The sequence below is a fragment of the Ascidiella aspersa genome, chromosome 5 (assembly GCF_963924565.1).
Source record: "Ascidiella aspersa chromosome 5, kaAscAspe10.2, whole genome shotgun sequence".
Lineage (NCBI taxonomy): Eukaryota > Metazoa > Chordata > Ascidiacea > Phlebobranchia > Ascidiidae > Ascidiella > Ascidiella aspersa.
This window is the reverse complement of record NC_139451.1, coordinates 32,151,027-32,166,376: the sequence shown is the minus strand read 5'-3', so window position 1 is coordinate 32,166,376 and position 15,350 is coordinate 32,151,027. Positions and strand designations below refer to the sequence as shown.

Here is a 15,350-nt window from a genome sequence, read left to right as displayed (position 1 = left end):
AATGCATATTTACCGCCAACATAAACAACAAATACAAAAAATGCACCAAAGTTTAAAAATTTCATTTATTACCATATTTGCAATTTATCTGCAACATTTTGTCAAAACTGGTAAAAGAAATGCAGTTCATTTTTTTTATAAACTTTTTATGCCTCTATTGTATTCCACAGAACGAAACTGCAAAGAGGAACTAAACTTTCAAACTGACCGCTGATGAAGGTTACTGCTATGCTTTGAGTCCGACTCCATTTGTTAAAGGTTATTCGAAGGTTACGTGTTCCAACAGCTTAACCACAGCAAGGTATTAAACGTATCTTAGTTAATTGAATCACATCAGAACGGCAATAATAGCTTAAGGTCCATGCACAGTACTAACACTCCAGTATATATTACTTCTGTCCATTGTTCTGTCCACTGTGGAAAGTATGGCAAGTGCACCAGCGAGTTTTTTTCAGCCGTTATAAGTGCACCCAAAAAAATATCTGAACCGCACCCCAAATATGTAAAATGCTTGTGCGGCATCTTTTACAGTGCAATGTATGCAATAAACAGTGCATCAGAAAAACATAAAGTGCACCCGAGGTGCACTTTTTAGACCTTTGTTGCACCCAGTCACCCCTATTTTTTGCCTGTGTACTCGCGAGATCTCGTCAAAATCTGCCATACTTTCCAGCAGTGTGTCCAGTTGCGTTCAGTTCAGTTATTCATTCAGTTGGTTAGGTTAAGAGCCAGTTCACTAAGTCTCGTTTGGCCTTTGTGCACATCGCTTTGCCATATAATTGTTTAGCACCGACGTGTTTACTTAACAGCATGAAAATAACATCTATGTGTTACTGAATGCGGCAAAATTTATGTTGACAGAACTGCGACAAAATAGAACAAATAATAAGACGACCCCCACATGAGCGCTGGTCTAGAATCCTACCACATTTTGTTCAAGCGTTCATATTGCTAACAATGTTTGGGTTAGGGTGCGAGTAAGCGTTATTCTTATTATATTTATTCTTACATATTTATGCCTTCCTTGCAATTTCAACTTTGTCAACTCGTTTTATTAGTGTCAAAATAAATGTGGAACAATTCTAGACCAGTGCTGATGTTTGTTCATTTTACATAGCGCTAAGTAGCTTGTAAGCTGTACCGTACTTTCAACGTTTTAAAATTTGATGAATAGAAAATATTACAACATTTTTTTTTGTATTGCAGCCAACACTAGCCAATAATTAGAGTACTACTGTCCTGTTAAGTTTTCCACACTTCGATATGGCAACAGCAGATGTCTTGACCACATTTCGAGAAGATTTCACAGAAAAACCTGATATATTGGAACTGCTCAATCAGTAAGTCAGTTAGTTGTTTAAAAGATCATTTTACCCGGCTTGCCTGTTTGCCAAACTTTAGTTTTTGAAGTACTGTCCACGGCTTTTGCAATAAATTCTAGTGTAATCTTGAAGATTGGTGCTTACTAGTGCAAGTTTCAAAATGTATTACCGGGTTGAAAGTTACTTGAACAAACAACTCGTTTACTAATTTGAATATTTTTACCAAGTGTTTATGAATTTTAATTAATACAGAACAATATTTCAATTAGATTGCAGGTTTGCAATAGTCCGTTCAAAGACATTTAAGTTCAACTTCTATTATTGGATTTAATTTTCCAAGAAATAATATTCATTTAAATTTTCCCAGTTTAGCATTAACTAAAAAAATTAAAAAACAATTTTTGTTCTGGGATATTTTGCAGACATTGAAATGTATAACGACAATAAAAACATGATTCACCCCATATCATACTTCGTTGAATTTTTATTTCACACTTTGCCTTGGATTATTTTTTTAGCTATGGAAATGCACATGAAAATGTGGAATCACTATCCCTGGCATTAAACATAGCGGTACATCACATTGATTTTGTCCTAAATACTGTAACACTTTTTTTGTCCTAAATATTGTAATCAAACGGACCCCACTGAACGGTAACATATTCAAGCACCGTAACTGTTTAACACGGTGGTTCTCAACCATTTTTTACCGCATACCACCTCGAGGATCTATGATCTTGTTGCGACAAATTTTTGAAAAACTCATCTTTACTCAAAATTGTTATAGGATTATTAACAGGGGCGAATTAGCTGATCAGTTAGCCCGGAAGTTTCGAAAAAAAATTGCGGCCCACTACTCTCGAAAAGTTTCCTTTTTTAACTTTGCAAGATACCGGTAGTCATGTTTTGTGATTCTTTGTTGTTTTGCTATGATGTCATAAAATAAATTTGCATAGATGTTCTGGAAAGATAATAATTCCTATAATTGATGAAGCATAAAATATTTAACTATACAATAATTGTGATGAATGTAAAGTTTCTTAGGCCTACAACACAAAAATATGCTTAATCTTTTGGTAGAACTGTAATTTTTATACAAAAAAATACTGCGTACCACCTAAAATGTATTCGCGGGTTGAGAATTACTGGTTGAACAAAAAGGCCAAGCAATTGTACCCACTTGCTATTTAAGCATATTATAGAAAGCACAGTAACCACCTCCTACTTAAACATGCATTACTATAGCAACTCTGTCATTCTTTGACTGAAATAAAGAAAGGTTTAAGGTTCAAATATGACGACCTTTGTTTTTATGTTCCAGTATTCCACTTTGAGCAACCCCAATATTCGCAGTCTAATATAACCCAGCTGAACATATTGGATCAAATGTTCAGTATTAGTTTTTTTTTTGTTAGTTTATGGTTTCTAAGCTACATAACTTATCACTGTCATTGTTGTAAAAATAACCACTAATGAATAATCTCTTTTGAACCTGGTGTATATTTTAAATTTTACGTCCAACTCCAATCTATCCAAAAACTTCGGAAAACTTAACTTGTCAGCGATTTGAATCAATTTAAGTCAAATGTAAAAATAAGGAGAACGGCTTATGTTCTATGAAAAGCTATTCCAGGTATTCAAAACATTTTCTGTCTAAGTCAACAACTGGCTGTCTGGGTTATCATAAGGGGCTAAAGTGCAAAAATGTAGAATTATTTCACTTGTTTGCTAGGTGCCTTAAATAAGAATTACTACATATAAACTGTTGCTACCAGGCATGATTAAAAACAGCTCCTCTGGTAATTGTAAACATTCAGCAACCTATTCAAATCGCCTTCTTGAATTTCTATTTTTAGTGATCGCAAGTTTGAAAAGCAATTTTGTGATGCAACGCTCAAGGCGGAAACCAAATGTTTCGCGGTTCATAGAGTTGTGCTTGGCCTTACGTCAGAGTTCTTTTGCAAAATGTTTTTAACTCCGGTAAGTTATAATTAATAAGGAAGTAATATTCACATTTTTTGAAGTATGTAAATAATTGTCTGTTAAGAGTTTATTAATTTCTACCTTAAGAAGTTAGTTGTAAAAGTTGTTTTCAGTTCTTGCACTTTCAAGATGGACCAATTTGATTCTTATTTGTTACCATAATTATAATTACTTCAACCAGTAAAATCAGATTTATTCTTGTGCTACCTGCTATGTTTTTTCCATATTTTACTTTTCTATTAATACATAAAAAAAATTATCTTTGTTATTTTATATACTAAATCAGGGTGGTCCAACATTGAAAGCATCACAGGCCATAATATTTTTTAAATATAGTTTGTGGGCCACATACACAAAGCCAGTGCTCTTTAACCTTTTTTGGTTTGGTGAACCCTTAAACTTGTTGTGACGAACTCATGCACTTGTTTACTTAAAAGGTAAATTAAGGTAAAAAGCGATATGAAACATCATTTGGATATTAATACAATCATGTTAATTAAACCGAGCGGAGCTACCGAAGTTTTACCCTCTATCATTGAGGGTTTGATTATGGCGAAAGGCTGCTTGCGAGTACTATTGCACATCATAAAACAGCATTCAAACTTTACACAAAAAAAATAAATACAAGAGAAAGTTAGTTCGCAACGATTACAGCACTATCGTCTCATAGGAATTAGTAATTACTGGCAAATGTAACAATAATGGCTCACTAAAAGTTTGTGATATACCTTTGTATACCTTTTCGTACTGGTGCGCCCTATACATATTTTGATGCACCCTAGGGTGCACCGTGCACACCGGTTGAAGAGCACTGCACTTTGCTACAGGCAGCCAGGGGCATTATATGGAATTTTGTTTTATCTTCAATAAATATTTAAAGTTGACTTCACTAAATTTTGTCAAAAGGCACCGTTATAATACACATAAGATCAGGAAACCTGATGCTATGCTTTTGCGCTTTTGTGCAAATGAAATCGAGTTTTGATGACACAGGAATTTGTGCACGAATAGGCTGAATTCGGGACAATTCGGTACAGTTTATCTAAGGTGTGCACAGGGGTGTACACCAAGCCATGCCTTCCCCCTAACTATATTTTTACCAACTTGAATAATATTACTGCAAAATTTTCTCTGGCTTCTATTTTTTTTTGTTGTTTTGTAGACATTGGCAGCTCAAATTCTGTGCATATACCATTGCATGCTTTCACAATAATTGGACATTTAGTATAACAGGCCTTTGATATAATACATTTAAGTAATAACAGACTTGTTCAATATTACATTTTTTGCTATCATAAGTAAAGTTTTATAATCGAGGACCCAGAAATATATCTCTTAGATCTTGTCTATAGCAACAGGGTGGCTCAGACTTATTCATCATTTGCGCGAATCCATAATGTTTTGGCAATATGGCCGTTGCATTGTGCGTAACATATATTTTTGTGCTTCGTGTGAACTTTCTACTTGATTTTTGTAATGCAAGGCACTTGACAATTATATAAAGCTGGCAAAGGTTAATACGACTGGTATAAAACATAACAAAAAGTAGCATGGCTGTCTTGCCAAACCCCTGAATCCGAATTTGATGAGTGATTGAAAACTGGTTTATTCAATAGTCTAACTCGAAAAATGTAATCGTAACGAAACAATTAAAACATGCTTGTTTTTTGTAATCACTTATATTTATTCGATTTAACCCTTGAACGCTACGCATTACAATAATTTTACAATGCTTTGCAGGCCACGAACATTGATGTTGCGGGCCACCCTGAACTAAATGATACCGTTAGCCAGATAATATGAATTCACATTATGTGATCACATGTTACTGTTCAGATGAAAGAACAATTTGCTGCAGAGATCAAAATTAAAATGACAGATGAACAACTGGAGAGACTTTTGAATTGCATTTACACTAATGATGTGCAGATTACAAATGAGAATGCATTGGAATTGCATGAAGATGCTGACTACACACAGATCGGATGTATTTATATATTTAGTAATTATTTTTAAATTATTATTTTTTTACTTAAAAAAAAACAATTAAATTCACAGAATATTTTTAATTCCAGCATGCAATGCCTGTTTAACAATTCCAACTGTATGATTAATAACAATAGTCTCTGTTTTTGAGTTTCAAACCAATATGGGGAGTTTCAGTTATTTATTTTAACGTTTTGAATACCTTGTCTGTTTTTTATAGTTCTTAAATCCAAATGTGCCAAGTGCATCTTGCAAATGGTGGGTGTTGATAATTGCTTGGAAATCCTGGCTCATGCCCAGCGATACCATCTCACCGAAATAGAGGAAAGAGCAAAACAAGTGATACATGAAAACTTTGAAGCTGTTGTGCACCAAGATGATTTTAAACAACTGGATTTTGACTCTATGTCCGCAATAATCAATCATCAAAATACCAAGGTAACTTAAATATCACATCTTATTTTCAAAAACTTACCCTAGTTTTAGTTCAACTTTTTGAAATCTTTATGTGTTTGTAAACGAAAATTTTTTTTCATAGCATCACTGTAACATCTTCTATTCGTGTTAGTGACATAATCAATTATAAAGGTGCCCTGGAGTTAAAAATATCAATTGGCAATAAAATACAAAATATTATAACGTTATATTTTATTTACTTAGTTGATTTCTGTTTTGCAAAAGAAAAGAGATTAATGTTGTTATTTTAGATTAATGTTGTTACTTTATCATCTTATAATTATATTAGTGATTCAAGTTTATCAATTATCAAGCTACTCCAGTGTTCAATGATCTACAAGTGTGATGCTTTAGCTGTTTGTTGATAAACTTGATTCAAATGAAACCATGTCCTTCTGAGCAGTGTTTTATTTGTTTAATTTTTTGTGGGGAATTTTGTGTTTGCCTTTTACTCACAGTGAATCGGATCTAACCCATACATAGTTAATCAATCTTATGCCTAAAAATAAGTTCCAACTGATAATAGAAATGTTTACTTTGTTGTAGGGTGTTTTATTTGCTTGTATATTGTTTTTAGATATAAAGCAATACTTTATATATGCGATCACCCTTTCTTGGTGGAAGTTTTTCATTTCAATATTAAATTACTTACATATAGTTCCATTTCAGTTTTGGGATTGACACTGATAATACCATTGTATAAGATAAATACCAATCCAAATGCTAGCATTGGCGTATGGTTGTTTCTCAACTGCATAGCTCAGTTGGTAGAGCGACGGTCCTGGCCTGACCGGAGGTCGTGAGTTCGAACCTCACTGCTGGCTAGTTGTTTTTCTAGCCTGCCCTGCTTGCATCATAGATCAACAGATTTAGTGAGTCTGTAATGGCTTTCGGTGTGCTTAGAAATACATTTGGAATTTTGAGTATCTGTTAAATTTTAATCAGACATCCCTATTACCTGTTGATAATGATAGCTCTGGACTCAATTCCAATTTTTAATCCACTTAAAGCACACAAAGCATTTTATATTGTACTCTTCTTGTATGTCACAGTTGATGTTTTTTCTAATCATTTAGAAACAAGGAGAGTCTGTTTTCACTGGAATTATTCAATGGGTTCACTTCAAACTCTCCAGTCGTAGGGAACATTTTGTGAACCTCTTCTCTCAACTTGACCTTTCAACTCTTTCTTGTGAATTCTTGCAGACCACTGTTATTGACGAGGTTGGTGGAAGTTACTAGACTGACCCAGGCTTGTTAGCCTTAAATGACAGAAGTGTTGTAAATGTTTATACATTGTTAAATGGAACGAAGTGTTTGCTAGAGTACTATGAGCTTGATATTTAATGAAATGTAACACAGTTGTTAGCAAGCCAAATAGTCATCTGTAATATTTAGTTTATGCATTTTGTGTTATAAACTAAAGCACTTTGCTGATGTTAAGAGATATAATCAACTTTAAAAAAAAGGTAATTACCCAGATTCAGTTAGCAGGGGAATTAATGTAGATTTAAGATGACTGTTATTTGTTATTTAGATTCTTGTTAGTGAGAACGTTGCTTGCTGTCGTGCTGTGATGAAGGAAATGAGGAAATTTCTCCCAAAACCCCAAACTAAATCTCAAGGTTAATTGATCTACTGTATATACCAGGGGTGTTCAAATGATTTCTGTCATGATCCACCACAGTCAAACCTGACAACATGATGATCCACCAAATACGAATAGTAAACATATTGGACACTCTTAAATTTTTATGGTGCTTTATGTAAATGTACCCTACAACATATTGATAACTTTTGAAAAAGTGAAAAAGTGAAGTGTCCTACAGCACCAAGATTGTTTCAGTAAGAAAAATGATGAGTTGGTTTAGACCAGCTGGAACCCTAGGGTTCGGCAATCTTTTTCTAGTCGCGGGCCAACACCAAACTCAAAAAGGTCTTTGTTGGCCGCACAAAAAACTGATAATTGTTTATAAAAATGTTAGAACAACTTTTAATCAGGCGGACCTCGGATCTTTTTTTTCACTTAAAAGTGTGTTTAATTACATTTAAGGAGGCACCAGAATTTCTTTTGAATTTCTTGTAAGTTTTTATTATATTGCCGAAAATAAAAAATATTAAAAAATATATGACCAATCTTTTTAAAAACGTTTTCCGTGAACGGCAACGAAGCGCCGATCTAGTTCCAAAGACGGCATCAAAACGTAAACCAGTGGAACGTAGAAAAGTCATTCGCGCGAAGCGCGAAAATTTTTTGCACTTACGTATAGTTAAATAGTCAAAAAGTAAGTATTTTATTTTTTCAAGACTGCATTAGAAGATCCGCACAAAACGTTGGAAAGATCCGGAACCGGATCGCGATCCGCCATTTGAACATGACCGGTATATACTATTGATTAGTAGTATTACTATTTTTTGGTACATATTTTTAGTATTAACACTGTAAGGTCTCACATAAACCATGCCAATATGTTTTAGTTACCAATATTTAAATCTGTCTTTTTTTATTAATTTTCATGTTTTTAATAATTTTTTATGTTTTTTTGATTAACTGTAAAGTTTTATGTTTTTAATACTTTTTTTTAATACTTTTTTTTTAAAATTTACTTTATTCCATGGGAAAAATTAGTCCAGTAAAAAAATCAGTTTTCTTTAAAGCAAATCGTGCTATGTTTATTTATATGGGTTTAATTTTTAAACAATGATGATATTTCAAGCAGAATCAACGAAGCTTTTGGTGGTTGGAGATGAAAATTCAAAGAATCAATGTTTGCTGATTGATGTCACAACTAAGCAAATAGAAGAATTGCCGGTAAATAATGATTTTATATTTATACATAATTCGCAGTAAAAGTACCAAGTTTAATAGTGAAATGGATAATTACTACTTGAAAATATAATATACATAATATACATGTTAATCTGTACCTAGCATCGTCATATTTGGAATTCGCACTAATTACGGCTTCGTATGATTAGTTTACCAATAAGGATTGCATTTGAGCAAGGCATTGACAGGTTAAAAACACTAAGCACTTTGACGAAAAAAGCTATTAAAATTCGTTTTGCGGATGTAAAAAAATCAACCTTGCACTAAGATTCGAACTCACGACCTCGACCGTTTTGCGGCTTTTGCTCTACCAACTGAGCTACGCAGACTCAGATGGAACAAGATCTAAGCTCAATCTATTTTTTCGTCTTTAACAAATTATTTGCACATAATCAACTATTTTAAATAAAGCGCAAACCATGAATAATTTATGCTGAAGCTATTTATATATAACATAAGGTTTCAATTAGGATGCCAAACTCTGAAATTTCTCTTTATACCTTTTAGCAAAATTTTATTTTGTACAAAGAAATACTTATCATTAATTGCCATCAGCTTATTGAAATTTCAATATCCAATAAATTGTGTTTCCATTTACGCAGGGTATTCTAAAACATGTTTTTACTGAGTATTTCACATCCAATATACCAGGGGTCGGCAACCTATTGTGATTTTCACATGAAATATATACGGACATCACAACGTATTTTGTTGATAAAAAACAATAAACAGCACATTACTGAAAAACACAACCCTGCTGATACTTAAAGATATTTTAAATCCAGGATTAAAACAGTTCTAGGTAGTGTTTGTCTACAATTTCCTGTTTTAATATTTTAATGTGAAGAAAGCAAGTAAAATACGTTAAAATAGTAAACCTGTTCTGTTCTAATGTTGTTTTATTTTCTTGCATCCCATCAAAATTAGCACTGTAACTTAACTTTTCGTAGTAGCGTATGTTTTAGAACTCTACTAGCAAGCAGACCAACTACAAACCAATGTAATTTCGTCCGATATTAGGTTGCTGAATACGTGTTGATTAATTCGTTAAGAATAATCGAACATATTTTAATGCGACAAATGTTTTATTTTAATTTCCAGCAACCGATCTTGCCAGTTGATGGCGCGACTGCGGTGAAGTTTATGAACAAGGTTTTCATCTTTGGAGGAGGTGAAGAAAACAGTTGCCAAATGTTTGACCTCAACAATCAAACTTGGACAGTTTTGGCCGATATGCCAGAAGGTCGATATCTTGCCGCTTGTGCTGTTTTAAATGGTGAGAAACAATTTATTTATTTAAAAGAATAAGTGAACCTATGTTGAATATACGCACGTTCGCTTTGGCATTGAAAATTGACGGAAACGTTACAGACTGGTTTCACTATTTGGTCGACTCTTGGCTGTCCGCAATACGTCCGTATTAAAATGCACACGGCAAGTTTCGAAAATTATAAAAATCGTTTCGCCGCAGACATTTTGTTTGTACAACCTGTTGCGTAAACGAGCTTTGTATGAACATTGTTTTCCCCAAGATTTAAATAGCAGCTTTAGGAAGTTACCGGAAACCTTTTTGAAATTCAAACGTCACGTCGTCGTGAGGATTCAAGCATTGCAAGTAAACCGTGGGTTCGAAGTTAAACCCAGAACCCCAGAGCTCGTGCCTATTTAAACAGTTTTAACTCCTTTCAAATGAACCACTTGAACCAATAGTTTCCCAATTTTTTTCGGTTCTTAATCTTTTTGTTGGTTGCCCCATTTAAAAGCTTATCTACACTCGCGGCGCCGTAATGAAGACAGAATGGTGCCCTACTATGTCCTTTTGACCTTGGATATTTTGCCTAACTGTTTTTTTTTAATTAACTTCTTACTGATATTATCCACACAAAAATCCGCGCAACATAATCTGCTGTTCTGCAAAAACTTATTTGCTTTTCAAAGAGCATATCTGTTTTTTATTAGATAAACCTACCATTCTGACATTGCAATGGCATTATTTTGAGGTTTCATTTATAAAAGAACGCAAAGAGAAACAATACGAAAAATATATTTATATAGAAAAATATACATGTCTATTGTTTCAAACACAAGAATCGTGCGTTAACTTGCAAATACAGCAGTAGGTGTGTTCGTGGTGGTCGTTTGTCAGTTTATGCCCGAATACCAATGTTATGCTTCTTAAAACAAACCCAAATTTCACACTAAAAAAGTTAAAATGAGGAAAAAATGTGATTGCTTGTAATTATTGGGATTTGCCGTAACGTAACTTCAATTCCGTTGAATTTAATTTGGTGTTTTTTTTAATTACAAAAGTGTGGAACCGCCGACTTAAGCTTTACGAAACTATATTACTTTTTTATTTCTGTTGAATAAACTTTTTTTAGATTTCTTTTGTTTTGTAGAATTAATTGAATTAATAATTATAATTCGATATCTTATTGATAAACATTATTCTAAAACGTTCGCCATTTTGTGACAAACGTTTAATTGTTGGTCTTATTTTCGCCTATTTACAAAATATAAGCTGTTCCATAACGTTAACCATTCGATCGAAATATGAGCAATTGCATGAATATAATATATAAGCTTGTTTTTGTTGTTGTTGCGTATGTTTTGTGTTTTAGAGCTCCGTTTAATATAAATATTTTGCTTTGAACCCAGGTTTGATCTACGTCACCGGTGGTCTTGATAACAACAACAGGCCTCTATCAACTTGTATCATTTACGACCCTAAAAACAATTCCTGGAGCAAGGGCCTTGACTTGATGCAACCGAGAAGTCGCCACGCAATGGTCGAATTTGAAGGTAAGGGTGAAAGTTGACTTTACCTCGCATCGCTATCAGCTGTTTGCGAGTGTTGGTAACTTTCTATCGTATAAACATTGTAACGTAAACATAAAAGTATGTGTTTGTTGCGGTCACGTATAGGAGCTCAATTATATTTTTTCTAATCGGGTTGAACAGATTAATACTCTCGATATTATGATTATGAGGTTGGAATATTTGGTGAGTTACTCGGCTTGACTGTTTAACGAATTTGAAGCAATTTTAAGGCAACTGCGCTTGTTATGAAGACCCTACTTAGAAGTAATTGTTAATCTGTTATAGATTGCCCGGGTAGTTTATTTACGTGGCATCTGTCAATGTAAAATAAGGCTATTGGACTTTGTTTATGTGAGGTAAGTGAGGTTTAAGCGTTAACTAAACAAGTCAAAACCCAAAGGTTGCATTGAATCGTATTTAATGCAGCCCTGATATACAAGAAATATTGATTTATGCGAGGTGAATCAACTTGTTACTTCGAATTTACCAGCTTTATATCTGATGCTGTAACCGGAAAACTGATTTATGTTGTCAGATCTAAAGTAGATTGTCATATTTTGCTATGTTTTCTCAAGGGGCATTTCATAAAAATGCCAAAATTTGCCCATAACAAGTAAAGCTTTATTAATATTAAACTTTTGTGTTGAGTTTTTGTTTGTTGTTTTCCAGGTTCGCTTTTTGTTATTGGTGGATTGGACGGCTCATCACGCCTCAACTCATGTGAGAAGTTCTCGGATAATCGGTGGTCAGCAATTCAATCCATGGATCATGCTAGAACAGATGTATCAGTTGCTGCGTTTCAAGGAAACATTTACGCAACTTGCGGTATCAAAGGTAAATATATTGTTTACCTTCTTGATTGAACATTTAATAGGTGGATAAATATTTTATGGAATCATCCAACAAGCGCAAAAGTAACTACTTACATTGATTTGTGTCCAAAATTTACGAAGAAAATTTGTAAAACAGCAGAAAAGATTTTTTTTTATTAAAGTTTACCCGAAATAGAGACGACGACACGACGTTATTTTAAACAGAGTCTGAAATATAATTATTATAATTTAATAATACGAATGTTGCTAAAATCAGTTGGTTACATTTGCGCAAATTCTTCATAAACCACAATTAAAAGTATCCCAATATAAATATTGGAGGCCCTGGAGCTTTTAACACTGTTGGCCCACTTGCAAAATAACTACACACTAAGTATTCACGAAGTTATGCGTGGGCCACTAGGTAATGGAACATTATAAAAAGAGGAGGTGGCGTTGCCTTCGAAACTTATTTGTTCAATATATTAGCGCAAATCATAATTTGTCAATTCGCGTAAATCCTGATCATATAACACAAAAAGCATCCCAATATAAATATGGAGGGCCCTGGAGCTTTTACACTGTTGGCCCACTTGCAAAATAACTACACACTAAGTATTAACGAAGTTATGCGTGGGCCACTAGGTAATGGCGGTTGTTTATCCCCTCTCAGTAATCCTGAACGTTTCCCAATTAACAAAACGCACAAGAGGTAACGAGGAACTTAATATTGCGTAACAAGTGTCCACCTAACAACTGTTCAGTGTATAAAGTAGAAATCACGACACATTAGGTCAACTTGTACTCTGAACTGGGGATGTCCGACACTTGACATTTTACTCCGATAGCGATAGACGATATTTTATATATTAGATCATATTAAACGTCATTGCTAGGCTCAAACATTCAAATCGATGAAATTAAAACTTTAAAATGTATTTTTCCAGGTTAAAAAACATTAGCAAAAATTAGTTTTTGCGTTAAAAAAAATTAGTTACTTCTTGTTGTTGACGTATATTATGTGTTTAGAAACTTGGCTCAAGCCGAGTACTAAAAGTTTCCTAAATTTCCTATTGTTTTCTGAGAACAATAGAACAATAGAACAAAATAATCTGTTAAGATTAACAGTGATTGTTCTTTTCGAGAAATCCGAATACCCAGTTTCTTATAGAGGGTTTCTTATAAAAAAAATGCATGTAGCCAAGTGGGTGCCTAGGCCCCTAATCCAAACTTTTAGAAAAAAATAAAATGTTACTGTTTATGGGTATTTTCGTTTTTTGCCAGGCTCTTCAGACAGACATCCTGATGGCATAACTTAACATTTCCTATGGCATAACTTAACATTTTTAAGTCAATTAAGCCCAATGCACACCGCCGTCGTTATCGTGTCGTATGCGCCTTCCGACGCGACGCCGACGAGCGCTTATGTATGCCAATGCACACCGCGTCAGAGCATACGGAGAGAAGCGAATTTTTGAAAAAAAAAAACTTCCGGGGGAGCACCCCCGGACACCCCAATATTTCGGCTTGCTACGCTCGCCTGCGGTCTATGTTGCCCTAACCAAAAAAGTCGCCCCCTTGCCCTGAAATCGCTCCGGCGTCCCTGAAGATAAACAAAAATATTCAGTAGAGGGCTGGTGTACAAATAAGTAAACTTGTTGTTGTTGTTTACGACTAACCTTCGTATTATGCCACAATGCTATAAAGTGGCGTTATGTTTATTGCGTTAAAGCAGACATTCAAAGTTGCGAGGTAAACATGTGTTTTTGTGCGACTGGTAAACCACGCAAAAAGCGAAACTGATAGTTAACATTTCTAGGTATCGGCTGAAAAGCGTCGAAGTATATTCCAAAATAGCGAGCACATCATTGTGTTCGTGGCACTTAGTTGGGTTTTCTTAGTGAGCCCCCTTTCTTTTGCACCCCCTTACCCACCCAACACGCCTTCCTAGGGGCGCGACCCAACAACCAAAAAGCACTTCTAGATCAATATTATCCAACCTTAGTTGCGAAGATCGCCAATACCCGTTTAAGTTCAGTTTCAATTGTAATTCTATTGGATTTTTTCAACTTGTCAGGCCGCTAATTACCTGTCCTTAACCCAATTCAGTTGTTAGTTGCAAGTCATCAGCTGCTAACATCTAGCCACGATGAGATTCGAATTCGCGACCTCAGTCATACGAGAACCGTTGCTCTATTAACTAAATTAAGCAATTTCAGGTGGAGCATGTCGACAAAAGTCATGACAGTGTTTCTTGTAGCATGCTGTGTGTGCAACTTAAACTAATTTTGACGATCACTTCGGCATAAGCTAAAGCTAAACAAATAAACATTTTAAAAACATCTCTTTCAGCACGAAATATTACTGGGATAATTTTGTAAAATACTTTTACAATGTTTTTTGTTGTATAAAAATAATTGAAATACGTCTTTATTATTTTCCGCCTGTTAGCGACACGAAGGCTCCTAAACATTTCGAGCCCTGCAGTAGTTTCGAACCGACGAAACAAGTGATAAAATCATAATAAAAATTCTTAATTCTTATTTCATTCAGATATTTTTAATTGGTCAAAGCTGAGGACAGTAGAACGATACGACCCCAGAAGCAACTCGTGGACTCAAGTTCGACCCACCAACGTTGGACGGGTGTATCATGCAACTTGTGTGTTGCAAGGAAAGCTACATGTTATTTGCGGGTGAGGATTCCGAAATTAAAATAATTTAACCACTGTGAATTAAAAAAAATACGACTTTTGATAAAATCGGTACACTGTAGTGCGATTTATTGTTGCTTTTCCATGATTTTTTATATTTTCCTGATAAGATAACAAAAGGATGGCTTTATATTTAGCGAGTAAAGTTGCTATTCGCCCGAGACGCAGATATAATTACAACTAAAAAACAAAAAAAATCTAAAGCTCCGACAATTTACTAGTTGCTAATATTAATATTAAAATACTGGGGTAAAGTTGGTAATAATTAAATGGTTACTTGTTTGTATTTTGCCGCAATCGCGAATGGATACATGTTTTTTTCGTATATTTGTTCCTGCCATAAATACTTTTTTACTGTTGTTTTTATTTGTGATTTATTGTTGCGTTTCCACTATTTTATATATTTTTTCTTAAAAAGCGAACAAAATG

The 15,350-nt window shown here is 34.2% G+C and overlaps 2 protein-coding genes across 2 annotated transcripts in view; both read left to right on the top strand.

The window, feature by feature from the left end:
- LOC146146377 (kelch-like protein 23) overlaps positions 1-15,350 on the top strand; it is a 50,940-nt gene that overhangs the window by 34,306 nt on the left and 1,284 nt on the right. The gene's annotated exons all lie outside the window — the stretch shown is intronic.
- On the top strand, positions 1,264-14,907 carry LOC146146378 (kelch-like protein 3). Its single transcript, XM_083390075.1, has 9 exons — positions 1,264-1,340; positions 3,179-3,302; positions 5,142-5,292; positions 5,512-5,729; positions 6,824-6,970; positions 9,678-9,852; positions 11,235-11,378; positions 12,066-12,230; positions 14,762-14,907. Exons 1-9 carry the CDS (start codon positions 1,264-1,266, stop codon positions 14,905-14,907), a joined length of 1,347 nt encoding a protein of 448 aa, XP_083246201.1.